Below are 22,604 nucleotides of genomic sequence, written 5' to 3'. Positions count from 1 at the left end.
GGAGCTGCTGGTGCATGACCAGCTGGTGCTACAGGTGCGGCGGCAGCTGGCTGGCGTGAGGGCCGCCCTCCAGGATGGTGCTGCTCTGCTGCGAGCGGTTGCCGTTGCCGTTCACATTGGAGCCGCCGGCGCCGGCACCGCCACCGGCACCGCCAGTGCCGCCGGGATGCTCAACGCCACCGCCAGCCTGCACGAGGCCCGGCTGGGCGGAGGGCACCTGCAGCGGCACCGCCCTGCCATAGCAGTCGCACCCGGCGCTGCTGCGCTCGTGCATCAGCAGGCTGGGGCCGGCGCCTGCGGCGCCGGTGGCGCCCGCGGCGCCGCCCAGCCCGCCGCCCAAGGGCTGCGTGGGCAGCGGCGGCGGCAGCAGCTGCGTGTTGGAGGCGCAGTCGGCGGTCAACAGCAGGCCGCTGGCGCTGCCGTACGCGGCCTGGTAGGCGCCCAGACTTGTGCCGTAACCGCCGTAACCGCCGTAACCGCCGCCGCCGGCGTCGCCGCCCAGCATGCCCGTGTTGCTGCCGCCAGCGTCGCCGATCGTGGCCAACCCCGGGGCCATGCCGCCGCCCATCACCATCAAAGAGGCTGCATGCAGGTTTAGCAGCCCTGCTGACGAGGTGTTGTTATTAACGTTGGCGTTGTTGGCGTCGTTGCGGAGGTGCATGTTCATGCTCATGTAGCCGCCGCCGCCGCCGCCGCCGCCGACGACGCCCATCAAAGCGCCCGTGTAGCTGGCAGCGCCGCCGCCGGTGCCGGTGCCGGCGCCGCCGGCGCCCATCATCGCCGCGCTCAGGCCGCCGCCGTGCGCGGCAGCGCTGGTGGCGCTGCCCATGCGGCGGCTGCTGTTGCCCAGCGGCAGGGTGGTGCTGGCGGTCCAGGCCGAGGCCGAGGTCCACACACCCGCGTCGCTGTTCGACACGTTACCGGAGTGCTGCCCGCCGTCGAGGCCGCAGGCGCCCAGCGGCGGCGACGGCGACGCCGGCGTCGGCCAGCCGCCGGCGCCGACGGCGGCGGCGGTCATGACGGCGGCGTCACCAAGCACCGCAGCCGGCGAGGCCGGGTGTGTGGCCTGGGGCCCGTACGGCGACTGGTGTGACAGGGGAGGCAGCGGCATGGGCGACAGGCCAGCTGCGCCCGAGGGCACCGGCTTGAAGCCCGAGGCGGACGCCACGCCGGGCGCATGAGGGAAGCCAAGACCGGCGAAACCACTCAGCCCGTCGGAAGGCTGCGGGTCCTGCTGTTGTAGCTGCCGGTTCTGCGGCTGGCTAGATCGCGGCATGGAGCTGCAGCGCGGCACCATGCGGGAAAGGCCGCTCGCCGCCTGCAGGCCGGCGGCGGCATAGCCCGCAGCAGCGGCAGCGCCAGCGATGCTGGCGACGCTGGTGATGCTGCTGCAGCAAGAGGCCGCCTCGCAGACCGCCGCCGGCGACCGCGACGGGCTGGGACCTGCAGGCTCCACGACCGACGCGTCGTCGGCGTCGCTGCGGCCAGGGGCGCTCACGACGCCGCCCGCGGAAGACAGCACGGCGCCGACGGCGGAGGGCGGCGGCCCGGCCGCGGCGGGCGTGGCCGGCGACACACCGGCCAGTCCAATCCCCGTCATTGCCACTGGAGTGGAAGCGGCGGCGGAGCTGGCGGCCCCGGCGCCGACGCCGGCACTCCCGCCTGCCGCGCCCGCAGCGCCCGAGCTTGAGCCGGCAGCCGCGGCCGCGGCGCCGGCGGATGTGCCAGCCGCGCTGCCCGCGGCCTGCGTGTGGCTGGGCATCGTGGCGAGCCGCGTGCCGGAGCCCTGGGCCGAGGTGCAGCCCGGCGTCGGCGCGGCGGTGGTGGCGAGGGTGTAGGCGGTCATGCTGTTCTTGCTGAGGGTGGAATACAGCCTGCTGCACAGCGGCCCGCTGGTCCCAGAGCCCGCCGACCACGTCCGCTCGATGCCGTGCGCCGTGGCGGTGCCTGCGTCCGAGCCGGTGGCGGTGGCGTGCGTGCCGGGCGGCGGCGGAGCCAGCATCGCCCCGGCGCTGGCGCGGCCGTGAGCGCCGCCGGTGGAGCCGACACCGTTGGCGCCGGCTGCGCCGCCCAAGGCGGCGGCGTCAGAGAGGCCGTATAGGTGCCGCGCGTGGGCGTGCGTGTGGTGGTGGTGGTGGTGGCTGCTGGAGGCTCCGGCCGGTTGGTAGGTGCGGGGCTGCTGTGGGTGGCTGGTGACGGAGCCTGCACCGGCGGCACTGCCGGCGGCGGTGCAGGCGCTGCCGGCGCCGTGGGCGTGGCCGTAGGGGCTGGCGCCGTTGCGCGGGACCAGCGCGCTCTGCGAGCGGCCGATCATGGCCAGGTTCGGCCGGTCGGTGCGGTGGCGTGAGGAGCCGGACGCCGCCGCCCCTGCCGGCCCAGTGGCGGAGGCCACGGCGCTGCTGCTGCTCAACACGGCCTCCGCCTCATCCGCAGCCACCGCATCGGTTGACGTCACCGCCACCGTGCCGTCGAACGCGGCGGCGGCGCCCGCCGCCGCCGCCGCCGCCGCCACGGCCGCCGCCAGTGCGTTGGGCGAGCAGCCGCCAGGCCCGCCGCCAGCCGGCGGCGCGGATGCCAGCCCGCCGGTGGAGTCGGTTCGGGAGCGCACAAGCACCTCGCCATTGATGGTGCCGCTGCGGCGGCCGCCCGCCGCACCGCCGCCGCCGCTGCGGCGCTGCGCCGTGCTGCCTGTCGCCGCCGCCGCCGCCGGCATACCTGCGCTGCCCGCCGGCGCCGCCGGCGCCGTCACTTCCAGCAGCTGCCTGGAGAGCGTCAGCGACGTGGCGGAGCCGCGCGCGGTGCGCGAGGGGCTCTCGCACCTGGACCCCGGCGCCATCCCAATCACCACGCCGCTGTGGCTGCTAGCCAACAGCGGCGCGGCGGAGCCGCGCAGCTGCTCGCCGTCGGGCAGCCGGTCCCGGTCCAGCGACGGGCTGAGCTCGTTCAGTACGGACTCCAGCGTCGCGGTCTCCGCTGCCATGGCCGACGCGGAGAGGCGGCCGCCGCCGTCGCCATAGCCGCTGTAGCCGCGCAGCGGCGACGGCGACGGCAAGGGCTCCGGCGGCGAGCCAGAGGCGGCGGAGTAGTCCACGCCGCCGCTAGGCGGCGCGGGGCCCGGCCAGGCGGCGGCGGCGCCGGCAGCGGTGCGCGCCGCCAGCACCGACAGCAGCGGCAGCGCTGCCAGGCTGGACGGCTGCGGCTGCGGCGCCGGCAGCGGCGGCGGCAGCAGCGCTGACGCCGAGGTGGCGGAGCCCAGCAGCGACTGCGCCGCGGCCGCCGCCTCCGCCGCCAGCGCGACGGCGTTGGAGGAGGACGCCGCGCCAATGAAGCCCACGATGCTGTCAGTCATTGTGTTGCCGCCGCCGCTGGTGGGGCTGGCGTCGGCGCCGCCAGCGGACTGCAGCAGCGCCGACAGCTGCTGGCTGTGCGGGTGCGGGTGCGGGTGTAGTTGCAGGTGCGCCGCCTGCTGCTGCGACGTGGGCGAGGTGCCGGCGCTCAGCTCCAAGGATAGGAAGGGCGGCTGCAGGCCGGCGCCGCTGGCGCTGTCCAAGAACGCCATGCCAGGGCCGCTCGTGCTCACGCCGGCGCCGGTGCCAGGAGCTCCGGCTGCGGCAGCCCCGGCGACGATGCCGGTGCCCGCAGCTGCGGTGGCGACCGCTGCCGCGGGGCCAGAAGATACACGCGCGAGCTGTGCGGCTGCGCCGGAGAGGGCGCCGGGCGGCACGACCAACGTCCGACTGGGGATGACGCTAAGCGGCACGCCCATTGTTGCCGCGCGCACGCCACCGCCGCGAGCTGGCGAGGCTCCCACACCGCCGCCCGCGCTTGCCGCGCCCGCGCCGGAGCCGGAGCCGGAGCCGCCGGCAGCGTGGCTAACGGCGTCGGCGGCAATCGTGTCTGTCAGCGGTGGCACGACCGTGTGCGCCACGTTCCGGAGTGGCGCCAGGCGGCCGTTGCTGCTGGTGTTGCTGCTGCTGGTGTTGCTGCTGCGCGCGGCGGCGCCGGCGGCGCCAGCTCCCGCTCCACCGCTGCCGTTGCTGCTGCTGCTGGGCTCCTCCGTACTGGCGTTGGGGCTGCTGTTGGCGCGAGACCCACGCGCCGAGCCGCTGCCACGGTCCGAGCCACTTCCCTGTGAGTGCAGGCGGAGCACACCAGGATGCATGCAAGGGTTGGGGCGCGCTGGCGCACAGCGGGCTTGCAGCAACAGTATGCATCAGAGAACAAACGACGGGTGCACATGTGTGAATTGTGGTGCACAAGACACAGACGCGGGAGCCAGCTGCGCGAGATTCGCAGCACGTAACCAGCCCCAGCCCCAGCGCCCAGCCCCGCCGCTCCGTTGTCAAAGCATTAGGCCGCGCTCTCCTCCTCGCCCTTTTGATTTGGGTTCGGTCCAGTTTGGGCTGGTATCTACAACGCCCCCTCCAGCACACCCCACTGGCCCACCTGCGCCTGCTCCGCGGGGCCGCTGCTGTTGCTGGCGCTGTGCGAGGCTGAGGCGCTGGAGCACCGCTCCGAGGACCGCCCCTCGCTGATGGCGGCGAAGCGCAGGTCCGCCGTGTCGGCCAGCGGCAGCGTCTGGCTGGCGCTGGTGGTGCCGCTGTGAGCCTGTGCCGCGGCGGCGGGTGCAGAGGCGGTGTGGTAAACAAATTCGAAAGTAATGCCCGCCCAGTGTGTGTGTGTGTGTGGGGGGGGTGTGTGATGTGATTGTGGTTGTGGTTGTGGTGGTGATGTTTGAGGCGCGCACCGGGGTAAGGTCGAAAGTTGCAGCAAAGAGCATTCAGCAAGTGTACGCCGCCCGCCGCTTGCTTGCGCATTCACAGTGTCGGCCCATTTTGTTTGCGCTTCCCTAACACACGTACACGCCACCGGCCGCCCAACCCCACCTCGCGAGCGTCCTCGCGCACGATGGCCAGCCGGGGCGTCCAGCCGCGGCTACCCGGCCGGCTGACCGGCCGCCCGGGCTTGTGGATACGGCCAAAGCTGCCGCCGATGCGACTGAGCGCTGTGTCGCCGCCGCCGGCAGTGCTCAGCACCTGCCATGTAGCCACGAGGGGCAGCACGTGCCGCAAGGCATGTCAAGGCATATGCCGCACCCGAACACGTCAAGGCCAAGGTCCGCAGCACAGCACAGGAAAGCACAGCGCAAGCGAGGCGAGCTCCCACCTCCCGCAAAAACACCGCCTCACCAAGGCCCCGTCTCCCTCCCCTCCCCTCCGCTGCCTGTCCCGCCCTGTGCCCTGTGGGGCGGGGCCCTCGGCTCACCTCGCCGTCCTCCGAAATGATGATCTCCGCCATCAGCGCCGCCAACTCCGCCGTGCTCTCGATCCGCAACCCCGGCAGGTCCTCACTCAACAAGTCATGGTCGCCGCAGTTGCTGCCGCCGCTGCCGCCCGCCGCCGCCAGCGCCGCGGCCATGGTGCCGCCGGCGAGGTCGCCGCCGTCGCGGCCGTCAACACCGCCGACGCCGAGGCCGACGCCGAGACCGGTGCTGGCAAGAAGTGAGTCGGCTACGTCTGCGTCGTCGCCCGTGGACTGCTGGCCCAGCAGAATACCTATGGGATGCCATTGTGTGCATGTGTGAGATGTCAGTGGGGCGAGGCGGCGGTTTGGCGAGGCATGGCGAGCAAAAGAAGAGGACGCCAGCCCTGGCATGGCACAGGCTCTCTGACACAGAGACAAGCCCACAGGAACCAACACACGCACGACATTCACCTGGCGGTAGGAGGTCGCTCTTGACGGCGGTGCTGCCGCGCCCCAGGCTGTCGCCGCTGCCACCACCGATGCTGCCTGACGCGCCGCCGGCGCTGCCGGCGCCGCCAGTGGCGCTGCCCGCGCGGCTGCTGCCGGCGCCGCTGTTCAGCCCCAGCAGGCTAGACGCGCGCAGGCTGCCCGCCGCCACCGCCGCTGGCGAGGGCGAGGCCACCTGGTTCCGGATGTTGAACACCGCTCCGCCGGGGCCTCCCAGCGCGCCGGGGCCGTGCGATGTGCGCGGCCGGCCCACCCCGCCGCCAGGCACCACCGGCGCCGCCGTCAGCCGCTGGTGGTAGCCGCCAGGGATGGCTTGGTAGCTGCCGACGTTGCCAGTGGCCGCAGCGCCACGGCTGCCGGAGTTGGCGACGTGGCCGCCAGGAAGGGGGCTGCCGGCGTAGCTCACGCCGCCCACGCCGGCGCCGATGCCGGCAGCGGGCAGGCGGTTGACGGCGGCGGAGGGCATGGGCGTGTGGCCGGCCGAGTGGGCCGGTCCCGACACCTGGGCCAGGCTGCCGCTGCTGTTGCCGTTGGGGACGCTCATGTTGGTCATGACCAGCGACCAGTCCATGATCACAGCGCCGCCGCCGCCGCCGCCACCGGTACCGCTGCCAGCAACGGCGGCGGTGCTGCCCCCGGGCGAGGAGGGCATGGCGGCGGCGCCGGCGGCGGCGTCAGACAGGCCGGACAGGTCGCGGCCGCCAGCGGCAACGGAGCTGCCAGCGGGGCTGCGGGCGACCGACGTCATGCCGCTGAAGGAGCCAGCGGCGGTCTGCGCGAACGCCACGGCCTCCGCCGCTGCCGCGGCGGCGGCCTCTGGATCCTCCTCCTCCTCCTCGTCATCATCGCCGATGTTCATCAGCCTCCGGCTGCGCCGACTGCCCGAGCCAATGCTGCCCGCGCCGCCCTGCCGCCTGCTCCCAGAGCGCGAGCCGGAGGCGGAGCCCGACCCGGACCACTCGCCTCGCTCCACACCTTCCTCCTCGTCCTCGTCCTCCTCCTCGCCCTGTCGCTCACCCCTGCCGCCCCGGCGCCCGTCCCAGTCCTCCTCCTCCTCCCCGTCGCCGTCCTCATCCTCATCCGAGTCCGCCGGCTGCACCTGCATGCCGGACACCACGGCCATCGCCTGCCGCTGCTGCTGCATCGCCAGGTTGGGCAGCGAGCGGCTGGCGCGCCGCATCACGGCGGCGCGGTCCAGGTCGCCGCGCGCCTGCGCCGCCTCCGCCGCCATCAGCGCCAGGTCCTGGTGGAACCTGACGCGCGGGCTGACGGCCGACGTCAATGGCGCTGCCGAGGAGGAGGCGGAATTGGCGATGGTGGCGGACACGCCCGCAGTATTGGCGGCGGCCGAGAGCACGGCGCCGCCGTGATCTGTAGACATGGGCGAGAGACCGGCCGCAGCGGCGGCAGCCGCCGCCGCCGCGGCGGCCTCTGCCGCGGCGGCGGCCGCCGTTAGTGACGCCGCCGCGGGCGAGCCGTCCTCGTCCTCGATGCTGCCCATAGGCGCCACCAGCAGGCCACTGATGCCGTAGGGCACTGCCGCGGACGTGTTGGAGTGGTGCGGGTCCAGCGTCGCGCCGCCAGCCACCATCGACGTCGTGGTCGTGAGGGCCGCAGACGGCACCGGCGCCAAGGTGCGCGAGCCGCCGTCGCCGCCACCGCCGCCGCCGCCGCCGCCTGCGGCGCCGCTGCCGGCGGCCGAGCCGCTGCGGGCGCCGCCCGCGATGGTGGTGCGCGAGCGCGCGGCGTCAGTCGGCAGCTCCTCCACGAACTCCATGAGGGGCGCCCGGTTTGTGAAGGACGCGGTGCGGCCGGTGAGGCTGACGCCCATGCCTGCCGGCTCCGCCGACGCCGCCGACGCCGCCGAGCCCGTCGCCGCCATCAGGGCAGCCGCGTGGCCCAGCCATGAGCCAGGTCCGGCTGTAGCAGGAGCGCCGGCGGCTGCTGCTGCTGGCGGCTGTGCGCCGGCCGCCATCCCCGCGCTGGCGTAGACCTGCGACCCGGACCCGCCGCCACCAAGCTGTAGCTGCTCTGCCGCGCTGTGCCACGCCGCCAGCAGCCGGCGGCGGCGCAGCGCCAGGAACCGGCAGTAGCCGCGTGCCAGGTCCCAGTGCTGTGCGGCAGTAGCAGCTCCGCCGGCGGCGGCACCGCCGGCACTGGTGTTGGAAGCCACGTGAATCGTCGCCACGGCAGCAGCCGTCGTCGGCGACCGTGATGACGCGATTAGGGGCGACGCGACGGTGCCGGCAGCGTCAGCCGCGGGCGCCCAGTCCAGCCAAATCGCCATGCAGGCTGCGGACAGCGCCGCCGGCGCCGGCGGCGCTGGCGGCGAGCCAGCTGTTAGGATAGACACCAGCGGCTCTGACGTTTGGGCCAACGACGCCGCAGCCGCTGACGCGGCCGACATTGCCGCTGCGAGCGCGTACTCTGCCACAACGCGCGCGCCGCGGACGGCGGCTGGGTGCTGCGGCGCGGCTGTAGCAGTGGTTGCGCCGGCTGTATCCGCCACGCTGGCGTCTGTCACCGGCTCCAGGCTGTCGTACAAGACCTCAAGCCGCGCCTCTCGGCCGACTGGAATGGCCCCCTGCGGACGCAGGAACGTGAACGGGCGAACGTAACACGCATGTCTGAAGTTACGGCTGGGTCAAGTAAAGCGCGGCCGGTAAGCACACCCAGGATGCCAACATGCGCGCAGGACACAGCCCTTACCTGCGCCGACGCTAGGGCCTTACTCACAAGCGTCCCAGCTGCGCTCACGCTCGTTTCCTCCGATGTGTGCGGCGGCGGCCCCGCCAGCATCGCCACCTCGTGCGCCAGTGTCACGGCATCCGCAGGGCTGATGGCGACGGCTGGCGTGACGGGCCCCGCCTGCCCAGCCGGCAGCGAGGAACACGCCAGCGCAGGAGTCGCAGATGTGAGCTGCAAACCGGTGTCCGACACCGACGCGGGCGGCGAGCGCAACGCCGACATGGTCCCGGCAGGAGTGCCGACGATGCCGATGTATCGCCGCGCATCCCCGCCACCCTGCGCAGGGGCCGAAGCAGCGCCGGGCACCGGCGCTGGACCACTGCCCGGACCCGATGCCACCGCCACGCCGGACGCGCTGGCTCCCAGGCCACCGCTGTCACGCGCAAGCGACTTGACCGCAGCGCCGCTGCCGACGCCACCGCTCCCGGCCAGCAATAGCAGGCACTCGTCTCCGGGCGCCAGCGTGCGTGATGTTACCCGCACGTCGCAGCCGCAGTGCAGCCGGTTGGACAAGGGAAACCGCCCCCGCGGAGAAGGCGCCTTCGAGGCCGCATGCCCATTACCCACAGCGCCTGCACCCAGCCCATCCTTGCCCGCGCCCGCAATTATGCCCGACGGCGGTCGATCCGCATTTGCGCGGATTGAAGCTTGCATGGAGCCAGCCCCAGGGCTGCCTGAAGGCGCGGTCTGCCCCAAGCCGCCGTGGCCCGAGTGCCCGGCCTCCGGAAGCAGCGACGACGCCGTGCCTGACAGCCGGTCAATCTGTCCCGACAGAGCCCTCCTGCGGATTCATAGAACCGGTTGCAAGTCAAGCGTCGCGCACCACCCGCGCATCAACAATACAGCAACCGGCTGCACAGGCACAAGAACCTGTCCGTGCAAACACGCTCCGCCTCCGATGCTGACCATATCCCGATCAGTCGATCAACCCGCCCGTGCCGCCCGCACCTGCTCTCCGCGCTCGGCCCCTCCAGCGTGGCGGCCCGGACCACGTGCTGGTGCTGGCAGCGCCCCACCTCGCCCAGCAGCCCCCGCGCCCCCTGCGCCAGCCGCAGCCCGCGACTGGCGGTGCAGTCGGCCACCGCTTCGTTGTTGCCGCTTCTACGGCGCTTGTCTTGCCCGCTGCGCTGCCGCGATGGCTGCCGCGATGGCTGCCGCGATGGCTGCCGCGACGCGCTGCCTGCAGCTGGGCTGCTGGAGGCGCTGGCTGCCGGCCTGGCGGGCGTTGACCCGGCCAGTGGGCCCACGCTGCCAAGCCCCACTGTGCCATGCGCCCCAACCGTGGCCACCGTAGCCACCCGTGTCGCCAGGTCGATGTGGAGCAGGGTAGCACTGCAGCCGCTGCTGAGACGCGCTTCCAAGGCGATGGAGGAGGAAGTGAGGAAGCCGCGGTCCAGCGACCGGAGCTGCGCGCAGGGGGGCCGGAAGCGGGGGGCGCAACGCGACTTCGGAATCCGGAGGGTCACAGGGTCGTCAACAACGAAGCCCGCGCCATGGGCCCACGACACTCAAATGCGCGCGTTGGTTAATGGTGGATAGAGCACAGCTGGATCGTTAGGCTCTGCCAGTTTTGCCCCGGAAAGCGAGTTAATTTAGGCTCACCGTGGCACCAGCGGGCGCCTGTTGCCTGCTTCCGGTTGCCTGAGAAAATGCTTCCCAGCAGTTGTTGCGGCAATATTCGGCCGCAGCTGCAGACGTGTGCCCCTCAAAAATTGCTGCCAGGACGTGCCCACGTGCAACCACCAAGCGGCTGAAGAGAAATCCTCCAGTTGCAGATGCTTCGCCCACCGTTGCCAAGCCGTGCAGCTGCAGGCGGGAAAAACAGCGGGTTGGCGCAGCATGTCAGAAACTGGGGGCAAGTGGGCGACGATAGGCAGAAGAGCCACCTCTTATAAACTGACCTTTACACCCTGAAGCCATAGGTCCACGGGAAGCTGCGGCAAGACCGTCAGAGTAGCCTCACTCTGTGCGAGAGTCTGTGCGCAAGGCAAGGCAAACGGTTATGGGGTCACATCAACAATCCACAAGTTAACATGATGCACACAAAGCAAGAAACCATCCCGCCGCGAGCTCGTCTCCGGCACAAGCCGAAGGACCGTGCGCAGCCCCCAGCAGCACCTGGTGGCCCTTTGCAGTTTCGGCTCCACGCTGTACATTTTGTCTCTGCTTGAGAGCGTCCACGTCCACGCCGACGACCAGCTTGGAGTGGCAGCTGCAACACACTCCCATTTTGGTCCGCCTGCCACTCCTGGCCCTAGAAAGGCGCTTCTATCATCCTGTTACTACTGAGCATGATCATTGAGATGTGAAACGAGCCCCGAAGCGGCCAAAACTTGTTTCAGGAAATCCTTACTGAGCCGCAGTTCGGTCCCGTAATACTCGTCTTATTCATGTACATGCACTAGAAATTCGAATCACGCATAGTAATGACAAAAGTTAGAGTGGGCCAGCGCTAGGTGGCGAACTTCGCCATCCACGATGGTATCCCATCCCACCGGCGCCCCCTAACCCACAGAATGGGAGGACCCCAAGACAGTGAACGCGCTTGTGCCTCACCAAGACCGGTGAGACGCTGAGCGGCGAGGTTCACAGCTTCAGGCGGAGCTCAACAACCCCGATACCTGGCGGGCAGACAAGGCTTTGGCCCGGGGCAACCCAGCCCCACAATGTGTTGAGGTCGTGCACGACGAAGCCATGGTGTGACAGCAGTAGTTTGTGCTTTTGCCTGCAGATACATTGCAGACGCTGTGGCGCCGGAAGTAGGTGGCTCAGGAGGGTTGGAAAGGAGGGCGCAAAATCCGCATCTTTTGCGCAGAACGGAGCAACCACTCCGTCTACGGATGCGCACTCGTGCATTTTCAGGCCATGCGTCGTTGCTTGCGCCCGCAGCTCAGTGGTGCGGCGCGTCTCCTTCTCATCACTTCACCCAAGAGGGAAACGTACAAGGTGCGTGACGGCGCATGTGCACGCCTGGAAGTGCGGCCGTCCAGCTTTAGGGTCCTGCTGTGCGTGTGCACGCGCAGGACGTGGCGAAGGTCAACGCGCTGATGCTGTACATGCCACTGTGGTCGATGGAGGAGCTTCTGGCTTGCCGCAGGTGTGGCACGCGGCTAGCGCGCTGATTGGCACGTGCAGTGTGCCTTCAGGACATTACGATTGCTGCTTTGGATGTTGAGGGGCCAGAATGGGAATGCTGCCTTGGGGCTGCAAGTGGTGGTTGCCTGGTGTCCGGCTGTCGCCTGCTTGTGCAGCAAGCTGGGCCTCCCTGTGCCGGAGGCGTTCGTCAAGAAGTGCTTCGAGCGGCGCACCTGCACGCCGCGTGGAGGGCAGCAGCGGCGCTGGTGGTGGCCTCAGCGTCCGCCTCGGCCTCAGATCCCGCGTCCGCCGCGGCGTCGGCCGCGGCGGCGGGCGTCCCTAGCCCGCCGGGGCAAACTGGACCTCCTGCAGTCGCCAGAGGCGGTGTAGCAGCAGCAGGAGCAGCAGGGGGTGGCGGTGGGACAGAGGCGTGGAGGCAGCAGCTGAGTGCCAGCACGCTTCTGCCGGCAGAGCCGGAGGCGGCAGCGAGTGCGTCGTTGGGAGGCAGCGGTGCGGATGGCGGGGCCGCGGTGCGGATGGCGGGGCCGCGGTGCGCAGCGACATGTGCGCAGGCGCCGGGACTGGTGGCCCCAGCGGTGGTGGCCCCCGCGGGGTGTGTGCGGGGGGTCGGCTGCGCTGCCTGGCTGTGTGTGCGCAGCACCTGTACGCGGACGCGGTGCTGGACGAGACGGAGCTGGAGTTCGAGGCGGAGGTGCTGCAGTGGCAGATAAGGCGAGCGGCGGCGTCGCAAGGTAGTGGCGTCTGAGGGAGTGATGTCTGCCGATGCGACATTCAACCGCCTGCTGAAAGAGCTTCGCGGGGCGGTAAACAGTGGCATGCGGTTGCGGCAAGTACCGGTAGTTGGAGAAGTGGTGGCTTGTGCTCGCCAGCTCTCCCCATACATGCATGGCTTAGGCTGGCTTCTTGAGGTTCCTGCCAACGTGTTGTTGTCACGACCAGTCCCCGCCGCTACTGTAGGTGCGTGCGGCATTGGCAGACGCCAGCGCCCAGGACACGGGGCCGGAGGCCAGCCACCGCGTGATCCACATCACAACGGACAGCGGCTTCTGCGAGCGGCAGCTCGTGTTGGCCAGCCGCTGGATGGGTACCCATAGCGGAGGTGTTCACTGCCACTGCGGCTTGGCTTTGCGCCTCAAGTCATCAACTCGCGGAAGGTCGTCTGGGGCTACACATCAGTTCTTCTACGGCTCAAGGTCAGCTTGCTTTATCTGTATGTATCTGCACGACCTGTCTGCAGGGCGGGGAGTTCACCGGCGTGCCAGTCGATTTCACCGACGGCGTGGCGAAGCTGGAGCGAGGCACCGAGCAGATGCTCAAGGTGCCCGCATGCAGCGAGGTTGTGCTCTTCGAGGAAGGTGGGAGTGGTCCAAGGGCGGGGCTCACGGGGAGGCGCCAGCGCACGAGGGGCGGCCTGGCGGAAGGCACGGTAGGTCGTGCAGGGCCTGCATGCGAGGAGGTTCTCCTGATCTTTGCGGTGCCGGAGGACGTCTACCCGGACTTGAAGCTGAACGTGAAAATGGGCAACGAGGGCACGAGGCCAGCAGCCCGCGCCAGGGGCCGGCCAAGAAAGGCCTTCCCCCCCGGCGCCGGCCCTGGCCCCGTGCCCCAAGCTGTACATCATGCGGGTGCCGCGTACGCGGTTGGAGGTGCGCGCCCTGTCCGCACAAGGCGGACGCCCCGGGGTGCGCACGCGCAGCGGGCTGCGGTTGTAGACCAGCAGCAGGCCTCAGATGTGGGGCGTGAGAGGAGGCGTGGCATATGCCGTTTCGTGTCGGGCGTGGTGGTTGTACGGCGGCTGTGCGGTGGTCCCCCACCTGCGATACGACTTACACGGTTAGTGTTATCGAGGTTACCGTAGCGAGTGCGCTGGTGTGCTGGTGGACCCCACCGGGAGGTAGGCGGGTTACAGGTGACGCGCACACGCCCCACCAAATCTGGGCGATTCTGGTTCCAAATGAGTCGGAGGAATAAGTAATCGGCAGTTGTACGAATGTGGATTGAGACAATTGGGCCGAACGGGAGGTAGATTGCATTGGTTACAAGAGGGACAGGCAGCTGCTGTGCACCCTTGCTCGACTGTTACACGTTTGTGGCCCAGGCCGGCCCAGGCCCCTCCTCTGCCTCTCCAGAGCCTAGCCTGAGGTTAGCCATCAGCTTCATCGTCGCTCGCATCCCTGTTGACTCTTCATTATCAAACCGACTGCGGTTCCAGGCCATGACCCTCGCGCGAGCCCACACATGAACCTAAGTGAGGAGCAAGGGCTGCTGGTGTGGCGTGGTGCGGGCGAACGGCTCTACAGACTCATTTGCAGTGTTATACAGCCTCAAAAACTATTCCAGATGTGCAAGGTGTGCACTGTGCACCATGGAAGCGCACGCGCACGGGGTCCACAGGGAACAGCAGGTGCAAGGACCGCGGGCACGTACGGGTTCGAGACCGCATCGCTGCATCACCTCTACGCAATCCGGCCAGTCACCTTACCGCTGAACACCACTAAAAGCTCACTTTACTGCAAGTGCTTATGACACTAAAGTTAAGCCCTGGCGTTCACAGGTTTCCCTCTAGCGGTGGACAGCGTTTTGCTGGCGCCTCAGCTATGGATATTTCAAGATGATGTTAGGTTGATGCTGGGAAAGTACTGAGTCCCAGCGCGGACTCCTGCCAAGCATGGCGCCGTCCAGTCCAGGGATTTCTCTCTTGCTGGCCATAATCCTTTTATGGCGACGTCCTGGAAGCGCCCAGAGTACAGGTACCTGAGCACAGCGAGTGTCCAGAAACTAGTGCGTCCCGTTCAATCGCGCTCCGTTGTCCGAGGCTCTAAGGCGCCGCACTCGCTGGCCTGATGTAAAATACGCTAAGGACTCAAAACGCGCTGTGCTGATTCAGGCTCGACGACCGTGCGCCTTTTGAATGGCTCCTCGCCGTTTGAAGGCCGCGTCGAAATCCTGTACAACGGGACGTGGGGCACGGTTTGCAGGTGCGAAGTCCTGTACGCGATTGGGGGACGCGAGGGAGTCACGGCGAGTCACTGCGCAAACGGGTCCAACTGCTCACGTGCAGTGGGCAGGTGCGACGGCACCCGCACGCGGGCGGCGCTGCTTTTGCCCTTGCCGCCGACTGCGGGCTTGGGGTGTGCACGAAGTATGCCGGTCTGAGGGCCATGCTGATCGGGGAAAGGCCCCTGCCGTATCAGCGCCTGCAGTCACGGCGACGCACACGCCTTCACTTGCCAGGCTCTCACAGCTCTCACGCCGCCTGCCGGTCGCCCTTGCGAAGCGAGCCATGCACACAGAAAACCGCCTGTGCCCGCGCCCCCTCTGCGCCCTACTACAATACAGTGACGGCTTCGAAGTTGCGGAGGCGCGTGTAACGTGCCGGCAGCTGGGGTTACCGGACGTTGGCGCGCTGCCGTTCCTCAACGCCACCTTCGGCGCGGGGACCGGACCCATATGGCTGACCAAGCTGCGATGCTGGTGCGACGGGGTTTGATGGGATGGTGGTTGAAGGGAGATGCAAAGGCACAGAGCCGTTGTTGGGTTCCGTCTGTAGCTCTGGGAGCTCTGCTAGGGAGCCAAGTGTGGGATGGATGCGGCGCGGAGCCGCCTTGCAGCCTCCACCTGGGGCAATGCTGCGTGTGCCGCAGGCCCCCAGCGCTGCCCGGACCGGCTGCTGCGCGGTCGGCTTGGTGACTGGTGCAACGACGACACGCACCTGCACCTGCACACACACCTGCACCTGCACCTGTACGCATCTCCTGACCGCTGCTGCTCGCTGCTCTTGCTGCCGCTTTCCCATCCCCGGCGGGTGCAGGGGCTTCGAGCCCACACTGGCCAACTGCAACACGCCTATGACCGGTATCAACGGCTGCAACCATGCAATGGTGAGTGGGCAGCGTCCGAGGTGTGTGTGAGAGCGGACCTGTGCGGCGGAATGACACCAGAAGGAAGGGGCCCAGCGAGTGCCTGGCGGCCTCACGGGGCAGTGTACGCCCCAAGACGTAAGCTGTCAGACGATGCTCTCAGACGCGCTCACATATGAGGGGGGTGTCTGAACTTCTAGGCCAACGTCGCTTTGCGCTGCGTGCCCGGGACTGCCGTCATTGGGGCTCGCGACCGCGTGGCATGGTTCTCACTGAGAGACACGGGCTTTCCCTTCGTGCTCTGCTGCTTGCAACACCCACTTCAACAGGATGCCGGCGTGCGATGTCTGGGTGAGTGCGCTTCGCGGCGTGGCGTGGTCTGGACTGAACTGGCCGGGACTGGGCGGGCTTGACTTCTCATGTATGTGCAGACTCTCAGACATACGCCTGCTCAACAATTTGCTTGCCATACAATTGACCCACATTGGACATGTGTTGAACATTAGCGTAAGCGACGTCAGGGAAAAGCGCTGAACCGGTGGGGTCCATTACTCCCCGTCGTTAGGCCCAGGTATACGAGTGCTGATCGCACACATTCACACCCGTCAACAACTTGTACCCATACAGTCCCGTCGCCATCGCCGCCGCCTCCGCCCCAACCGCCGGCGCCCCCTGCGCCGCCGCCGCGGCCGCTCGCAGCCGCCGTCACGTGTCGTGTGGTGGTCACCGGCCGGCGCTTCAGTGGGGCGCTACTGCCGGCCAATGCCACAGTCCTCAGCGCTGCTGTGGACTGCGTCGGCAGCAGCGGCAGTAGCAGCACAGCAGCGGTGGTGGATGTGGCGGTGGGGCGCGCGCTACTGCCGTTCACGGCTGGCTGGACGGGCGTGCGCGTCACGGCGCGGGCGGGGGATGATGGGTGGGGAATCACCATGAGTAACGTGCCGCAAATGGTGGGTGTGTGCGTGTGCGTGTGCGCGTGGCCGTGTGCGTGTGTACGTGTGCGCGTGCGCGTGCGTGCGCGTGTGCGTGTGCGTGTGCGCGTGCGTGTGCGCGCGCGTGTGCGCGTGTGTGTGTGTGTGTGCGTGTGCGTGTGTGTGTGTGTGTGTGTGTGTGTGCGTGCGTGTGCGTGCGTGTGCGTGTTGGTGTTGCGTACACGTGTGCGTGTGCGTGTGCTTGTTGTGAGTGCGGGTGCGCGTATGGCGAAATTGCATGCGTTGGACCAGCGGGAACGATTGCGGCAGCCATTGGCCGCGTGCCTCTCAAGGCAAACCGAATGTCCGCTCCATGGACTGCTCGCGCCCCCGCGTTCCGCATGCCCCCCACGTTCCGCATTCTCCGCACCGACAGATTTGGAGGGACAGCCTGCTACGTGACCTGCCGCTCAACCCGCGGGCGCTGCTGCAGTGCCTCAACTGCACGCGGGTAAGGCCAGGGTGCTGGTCGCGGGGGCGCTGGGTTCGGATGGGTAAGCGAATGAGCTGTAGCAGGGGCTGTGGCATGGGCTGGCGTGGCTTCCTTGGAGCGCCGCGGCTTGCTTCCGCCGGATATGAGCTGGCCCCTGCCAATGGGTGCTTGATGAGCTGCTGCCACCCTGCTGTATGTCGCAAATCCCGCCTGCAACGCATGCACACCGTAGCACCCTCCGCACTTGCGCATCCTGCTTCCCCTTGCCTTTGTGCCCTCTCCAGCCCCCCCTTTCTATCTCTTGAGTGCCCGAATGAAATGCATGCCATGCTACGGCGACGGCGTACACCCCCGGGCCCCCACGTCCCCGCGCCTCGGTACCCCCACACTGCTCACCACCCACCGCCCAAAACCCACTACCAACGGCCCCGCGCGTACTGCCGCCGCCGCCCCGCAGCTGGAGGCGGTTAACGTGACGCTGACCGGTGTTCGCGGCGTGGGTGCCAGCCTGGGCTCGCTGCACGGGCCCCTGCACGCCACGGGGCTGCGCAGCGCGGCCCTGGAGCGATTCAACTGCTCCGATGTGCGCGGCGGCAACGGCTGGGCCTGCGTCATGCTGCAGTACGACACCACGGTAGGAGCTGGGATGTAGCGCATATGGTCCTGCGTGATATGACACGTTAGCCGGGTCGGCACCGGCTTAGGGCATTAGCTCGAGCTAATTGGCAGGGGCCGCCTACAACAAACTGGGCCGTGGAGCAGGGCCTGGCAGGGCTGTGGGCTGGCTTTCACAGGCGGGTCATGCACTTTTACGGGCGGGTCGGTGCATACCTAGGTATTGTAGGTGTGCTTCGGGCGCAGGACCCGTGCGGCATGCAACGCAGTGCGCGCCAACGCAAGTTGGCCTACGCATCCCGGGTGCTGCTTCTTGCATACTTAGCTCGCGTGCTGAGTGAAGACCCTCCCAATCTCATGCTGTTCCCAATGTTTAACCTTGCATCCCCCTTATGCTACCTTTGCTCCAACGTCCACCCTGCACCCTCCAACCCCCAGGAGCCCGACACCGACCTGCGACTGGACGTCACCGACTCGATCTTCACGGGGAACAGCGTGTCACGTGGCGGGCTGTACGGCACACACGGCTCCACACGCGACACGGCCACCACCGTGGGGCACGGCATGATCGTGGCGGGTGCGTGGCGTGGCGTGTGTGTGTGTGGGGGGGGGGGGTGGGGGGGGTTGCAAGGATGTTTGGAAAAGCGGTACAGGATGCACTGAAGACTGCAGACGAAGTCGTTACCACATGCATGAGCGGCCGTCCGGGCGGCCGCGCTCCAGCTCGTTATCCCTCCGGGGTGGGGTGGGGTGGGGTATGTGCCCGGGCCCCATGGGGGGGCAGGGGCCCGCACCGCTGCCTGTCTCATTCAGCTTGGTGCGTGGCTGGTCGCGGCGTCTGCTGGTAAGAATCTCAAGCCACAACAAAAACCAGCAGTTGAACAACGCAAGCAATGCCCGATCACCTGCCTGCCCTGCGGTTCATTACAAAGCAGCACTTTGTCCACCGCGGGATATATACGGATGACCTCAATGGCCCCGATGCATGCCCTCTGCGCCCTGGCAGGCGGCGCCGACCCGCTGTCGTCCCACCCGGACGCCTTCGGCACCTGGCTCGAAAACAGCGCCATGGTGGTGACGCTACGGGGGGTGGCGGTGCGGGACAACAGTGGCGGAATGGGAACCTTCTTCTCCTCCATCGACCTGCCAGTGGTAGGTGGCGCTGGGCGGCGTCGCGCGTGCGTTTGGGCAGGAGCGGCTCATCAGCGGGAGAGGGTTGGCACTGCAACTTGCATGGCGCAGTGGCCTACAGGGCGGGTGCAAAGGATAGCCTTGCATCCGGGAGATGCTGCAATCCACAGACCCCCCAAAACTGCCTTACGCGGACCCCACCAACCCGCCAAGCACACGAGCTCCCTACCCCGCCTTGGACCCGCCTCACGCCCCTCACCAGGGTCGCCTGTCGGTCACCAACTGCTCCTTCACAAACAACACTTCGGCCGGAGACGGGGGCGTGTTTTGGGTGTGGGGCCCGCTGTCTGAGCTGGACGTGGGGCAGGGCAGCCGACTGGACAACAACACCGCCGCGCTGAGTGGCGGCGCGGTCATGGTTGGAGCGACACTGGATTTGCTCAGCCTCACGGTGAGAAGGAAGGGACATAGGGAAAGGAAGGAGCTTTCGGCGATGGGCGAGAGGCATGCGTCACCCTGGCGCCGTGCACGCTAGACAGCACTTGCCAGGGCACCCCCTGCTTTCCACAGCACAGCGGCTGTCTGCGTTCAGCCGTTGCTTGCTGCGAGGCCTACGGAGCGGTCGCCGGTAACAATTGCTGTTCCTAAGATTGTTTACCGTCTACCACTACCCTAAACATGTATAAATGTAACCTCCCCCTTTCACAGGGCGGCAGCTCCATCAGCGGAAATCGCGCCGTGCAGTGGCAGGGGGGCGGCGTGTGGGCCAATGATCAGGTCGGGCGTGTGGAGCTGCGCGGCGGCAGCGCCATGGACCGCAACAGCGCCGGCTGGTCGGGGTAAGAATCAGGAGGGAGGGGCAGGCACCGAGGGAGGGGCGGGGGTAAGGTTATCCTGCGTTATCGCAAAGAAGCCAAGACCCAGAACTGGGGGAGGGGGGGGTGAATCATCCATGAAAGACGGTCTGACCAACATGGGAACCAGAGGAAGCATGGTGCGCGTGTATGTGTACATTGTATACTTGATGTGGGTCTTGTCGGTGAATCAGGGTTTGCAGCAGGCATTGGAGTAATATTGCCTGAGATTGGCAGGGGGCCTGAGGGGAAGCAGCTAGCAGCAGCAGCCGGCGTCACGTGCCGCGGGTGTGTGTTCACGCAGGGGCGCGCTGTCAAACACCGTGCGAGGCATCGGCGTCGTGTTGCTATCCGGTGAGGTGCTGCAGCGCTGTTGTGTATTTGTACATGCATGTGTCCTGGATTTGTGCAACGAGCAGCCTAACGAGTAACGGACGTCGCGGCGTTGTTGCGCATCTGTACGTTGATCAGCACCCGCTACACCCAACTACCCTTCGACCCGCACCAACCCAGAACCAAATGTTTCCTCCCTCGACCACCAAAACAGATGGAAGCAGTATGTCGTACAACGTCGCAAAGCTGCGCGGCGGCGCCGTGGCGTCTGACGTGGACATTACGAACGTGACACTCGAGAGCGGCAGTGTCATGAACGGCAACAGCGCGGGACAGAATGTGAGTAGTGGCCCGCGAACTTCGTGGTTCTATGGATGTATGTTTCTACAGCCGGAGTTCCTTCACGCCCCTGCGAACTGCAAACTGCTAGCTGCTTACCAGGGCCCCTTCCGTAGGACATCGGCGTTTCTGCCACGCTCCTGCTGACTACCCCCGCAACCCAACTTCAACAACTGCCTGACGTGTCGGCTTGCACAGGGTGGCGTGGTGGCGGCGGAGCGCGGCCTGAAGCGCCTCAGCCTCGCCGGCCGCAGCGAGATGCGGGGCAATGTGGCGGCGGCAGGCGGCGGCGCGTTGGGCGTGCCGTCCGGGGCTGTCGATGCAGTGGTCCTAGAGGGCGGCAGTAGCATCACAGGCTGCAGCGCAGCGGGCGGCGACGGCGGCGCTGTGTGGGCGGCGCGCGGGCTGCGGGAGCTGCGCGTGGCGGGCGGCAGCGCGGTAAGGGTGCCCGCAGGCCGCCGCCTGCATTGTTCTGAAGGCAGTATCACTGTACGGGGCGCGAGGTTTGGACCTTACCTTGCCCAACACGCTGTTTACCCTTGGCCTGCCGGGCCTCCTGCGATATAATCTACATACAGCACGTGCACGCTTTGACTGCTGCTCGCTTGCAGATTGACGGCAATGCCGCGCCGGCAGGGCAAGGCGGCGCGCTCGCCATCACCAGCGGCGCGCTGGGCATTGTCAGTCTACTGGATGGCGGCCGCCTGTGTGACAATGCCGCCGGCGGTGGCAATGGCGGCGCCATCTGGGTCAGCGCCAGCGTCGGCACATTCGCGGCCAGCGGCACCGGCAGCGGCGTTTGCAACAACACGGCAGCAGGCCACGGCGGCGGCATCGCCATCGGCGGCGGCGTCTTGGCGGAGCTGGGCCTGGCTGACGGCGCCGCCGCCGCCGGCAATGCAGCCGCCGGCGGCTCAGGCGGCGGCATCTGGGTCAGCGGCACAGTGAACTCGCTGCGCATTACGGGTGGGGCTGCGCTACGCGCCAACGCCGCCGCAGTCAGTGGCGGCGGCATCTGGGTCGGCGGCAACGCGTGGTCGCTGGGGATCCGCAACGGCAGCGCATTGTCTGACAACACGGCCGGGAATGGAACAGGCGCCGGCTTGTGCGTCGGCGGCGCGATTCGAACCTGGGTGATTGACGGCGGCAGCGAGCTCTCGGGCAACGCCGCAGCCGCAGCCTCCGGCGGCGGCGCCTGGATTGGCGGCGCCGTCACTAACCTGGCCGTCGCCAGCGGCGGGCGGTTGGAGCACAACGTCGCCGCTGGCGACGGCGCCGCCATCTGGGTCGGCGGTCGGCTTGGCAACGTGTCGCTTGCCGACGGTGCCATCGCCGCTGGTAACAGCGCCGGCGGTGATGGAGGCGTGCTCTATGCCGCGGTTGGGCTGGTGGCGTTTGCGGCGGGCGGCGGCGCACGGCTTGACGGAAACTTTGCCGGAATGAATGGTGGCGCGGTGGCGGCGGAGGAGGTGCCGACGCTGCTGCGACTCGACGGCGGAGTGGCGGTAGCCAACAACACTGCCAAGCGGGGGCAGGGCGGCGCGTTTTCACTGCGGGTGAGCGCATATGTGTGTGTACTGCACTGTATGTGTGTGTGTGTGTGTGTGTGTGTGTGTGTGTGTGTGTGTGTGTGTGTGTGTGTGTGTGTGTGTGTGTGTGTGTGTTTAAAAACGAAACGAAAGCCCGCCCAATGACGCGACGGAGTTACTTACCAATACCTACCATTTTACCGAGCGTCGCGTGACTGTCGTGACCCAGGTAGTCATACTTACCCGCGATAAGCCTGTAACCCCACGGGCGACCATTCGGCCTGACCCCGCGATGCATCTGTATGCGTCCATGCTCCGGACCCTGGGCGCGCTAAACAACGTTTACCCAGCACGCCTAATTCCCAGATTCCCGCCCGCTGGTCGTAGTCGAGCTCACCTATAGGCGGAAGCGGAAGCATGAGCATAGGGCGGCAGCGAGGAAGTGTCACGGGCAGGCGAATGGCAAAGGCGACAAGAGAGGCGGCGTGCAGCAGACAAGCTAGGTATCACGCGTCCCAAATCCCGCCCACTAAGTACAATAACACTATGGGAAGAGGGCGAGTTAGCACTGTGTGTGTATGTGTGTGCGTGTTTGTGTGTGTGCTACTCCTCCTGTAGGAAGGGGGCGCGGGGCGCCCAGTACAACCGACGGTACACCCAGTCAAGGGGTAACCGCGTAACCGTGTAACCCGAAGGGACACGTCATGACACTGGTAGGCAGAGCCAGACTATTAAGCCGTCCGGGGAGAGTGCTCTGGCCATTCACTACTGTGAACAGAGTTCGAGACTCTGCTGCTCCCATTACGACTCTCATGTTTAGGAAGGATCCTGCGGATCCCACCCAACTTGGCTACCTGCTTTCCGGCCTCTCCGTGTCCGGGGCCGGCCGTGCCATATTTGGTAACTCTACTGGAGCGTGGACTGCACGATACCAATGGTAGCAG

At 67.7% G+C, this 22,604-nt stretch overlaps 3 protein-coding genes across 3 annotated transcripts in view; 2 read left to right on the top strand and 1 right to left on the bottom strand.

Annotated features, from left to right (window-relative positions):
* Positions 1–6: 6 nt before the first annotated feature.
* CHLRE_04g227550v5 (uncharacterized protein) lies at positions 7–10,908 on the bottom strand. Its single transcript, XM_043062036.1, has 10 exons — positions 10,618–10,908; positions 10,401–10,475; positions 10,102–10,305; positions 9,448–9,905; positions 8,461–9,280; positions 5,716–8,335; positions 5,266–5,555; positions 4,887–5,036; positions 4,447–4,608; positions 7–4,129 (listed from the first exon to the last, which is right to left on the bottom strand). The coding sequence occupies exons 1-10, from the start codon at positions 10,726–10,728 to the stop codon at positions 29–31; spliced, it is 8,991 nt and encodes a 2,996-aa protein (XP_042925388.1). The 5' UTR covers positions 10,729–10,908; the 3' UTR covers positions 7–28.
* A 430-nt stretch (positions 10,909–11,338) lies between these two features.
* Positions 11,339–14,034, top strand: CHLRE_04g227526v5 (uncharacterized protein). Its single transcript, XM_043062035.1, has 3 exons — positions 11,339–11,445; positions 11,523–11,596; positions 11,751–14,034. The coding sequence occupies exons 1-3, from the start codon at positions 11,365–11,367 to the stop codon at positions 11,962–11,964; spliced, it is 369 nt and encodes a 122-aa protein (XP_042925387.1). The 5' UTR covers positions 11,339–11,364; the 3' UTR covers positions 11,965–14,034.
* A 94-nt stretch (positions 14,035–14,128) lies between these two features.
* The window catches only part of CHLRE_04g227500v5 (uncharacterized protein), a 28,185-nt gene continuing 19,709 nt past the window's right edge, over positions 14,129–22,604 (top strand). The window contains exons 1-16 of the mRNA XM_043062034.1: positions 14,129–14,345; positions 14,483–14,573; positions 14,935–15,069; positions 15,407–15,476; positions 15,785–15,806; positions 16,083–16,405; positions 16,803–16,877; positions 17,317–17,493; positions 17,913–18,051; positions 18,481–18,626; positions 18,868–19,056; positions 19,314–19,444; positions 19,764–19,813; positions 20,007–20,131; positions 20,330–20,569; positions 20,743–21,687. Of these exons, the coding sequence (XP_042925386.1) occupies positions 14,264–14,345; positions 14,483–14,573; positions 14,935–15,069; positions 15,407–15,476; positions 15,785–15,806; positions 16,083–16,405; positions 16,803–16,877; positions 17,317–17,493; positions 17,913–18,051; positions 18,481–18,626; positions 18,868–19,056; positions 19,314–19,444; positions 19,764–19,813; positions 20,007–20,131; positions 20,330–20,569; positions 20,743–21,687 (2,940 nt within the window). The 5' untranslated portion in view covers positions 14,129–14,263. The remainder of the gene's footprint in view (positions 14,346–14,482; positions 14,574–14,934; positions 15,070–15,406; positions 15,477–15,784; positions 15,807–16,082; positions 16,406–16,802; positions 16,878–17,316; positions 17,494–17,912; positions 18,052–18,480; positions 18,627–18,867; positions 19,057–19,313; positions 19,445–19,763; positions 19,814–20,006; positions 20,132–20,329; positions 20,570–20,742; positions 21,688–22,604) is intronic.

This window comes from Chlamydomonas reinhardtii, chromosome 4, assembly GCF_000002595.2.
Source record: "Chlamydomonas reinhardtii strain CC-503 cw92 mt+ chromosome 4, whole genome shotgun sequence".
Lineage (NCBI taxonomy): Eukaryota > Viridiplantae > Chlorophyta > Chlorophyceae > Chlamydomonadales > Chlamydomonadaceae > Chlamydomonas > Chlamydomonas reinhardtii.
Note: the sequence above shows the minus strand (reverse complement) of the source record. Positions and strands in the feature narration are given on the sequence as shown.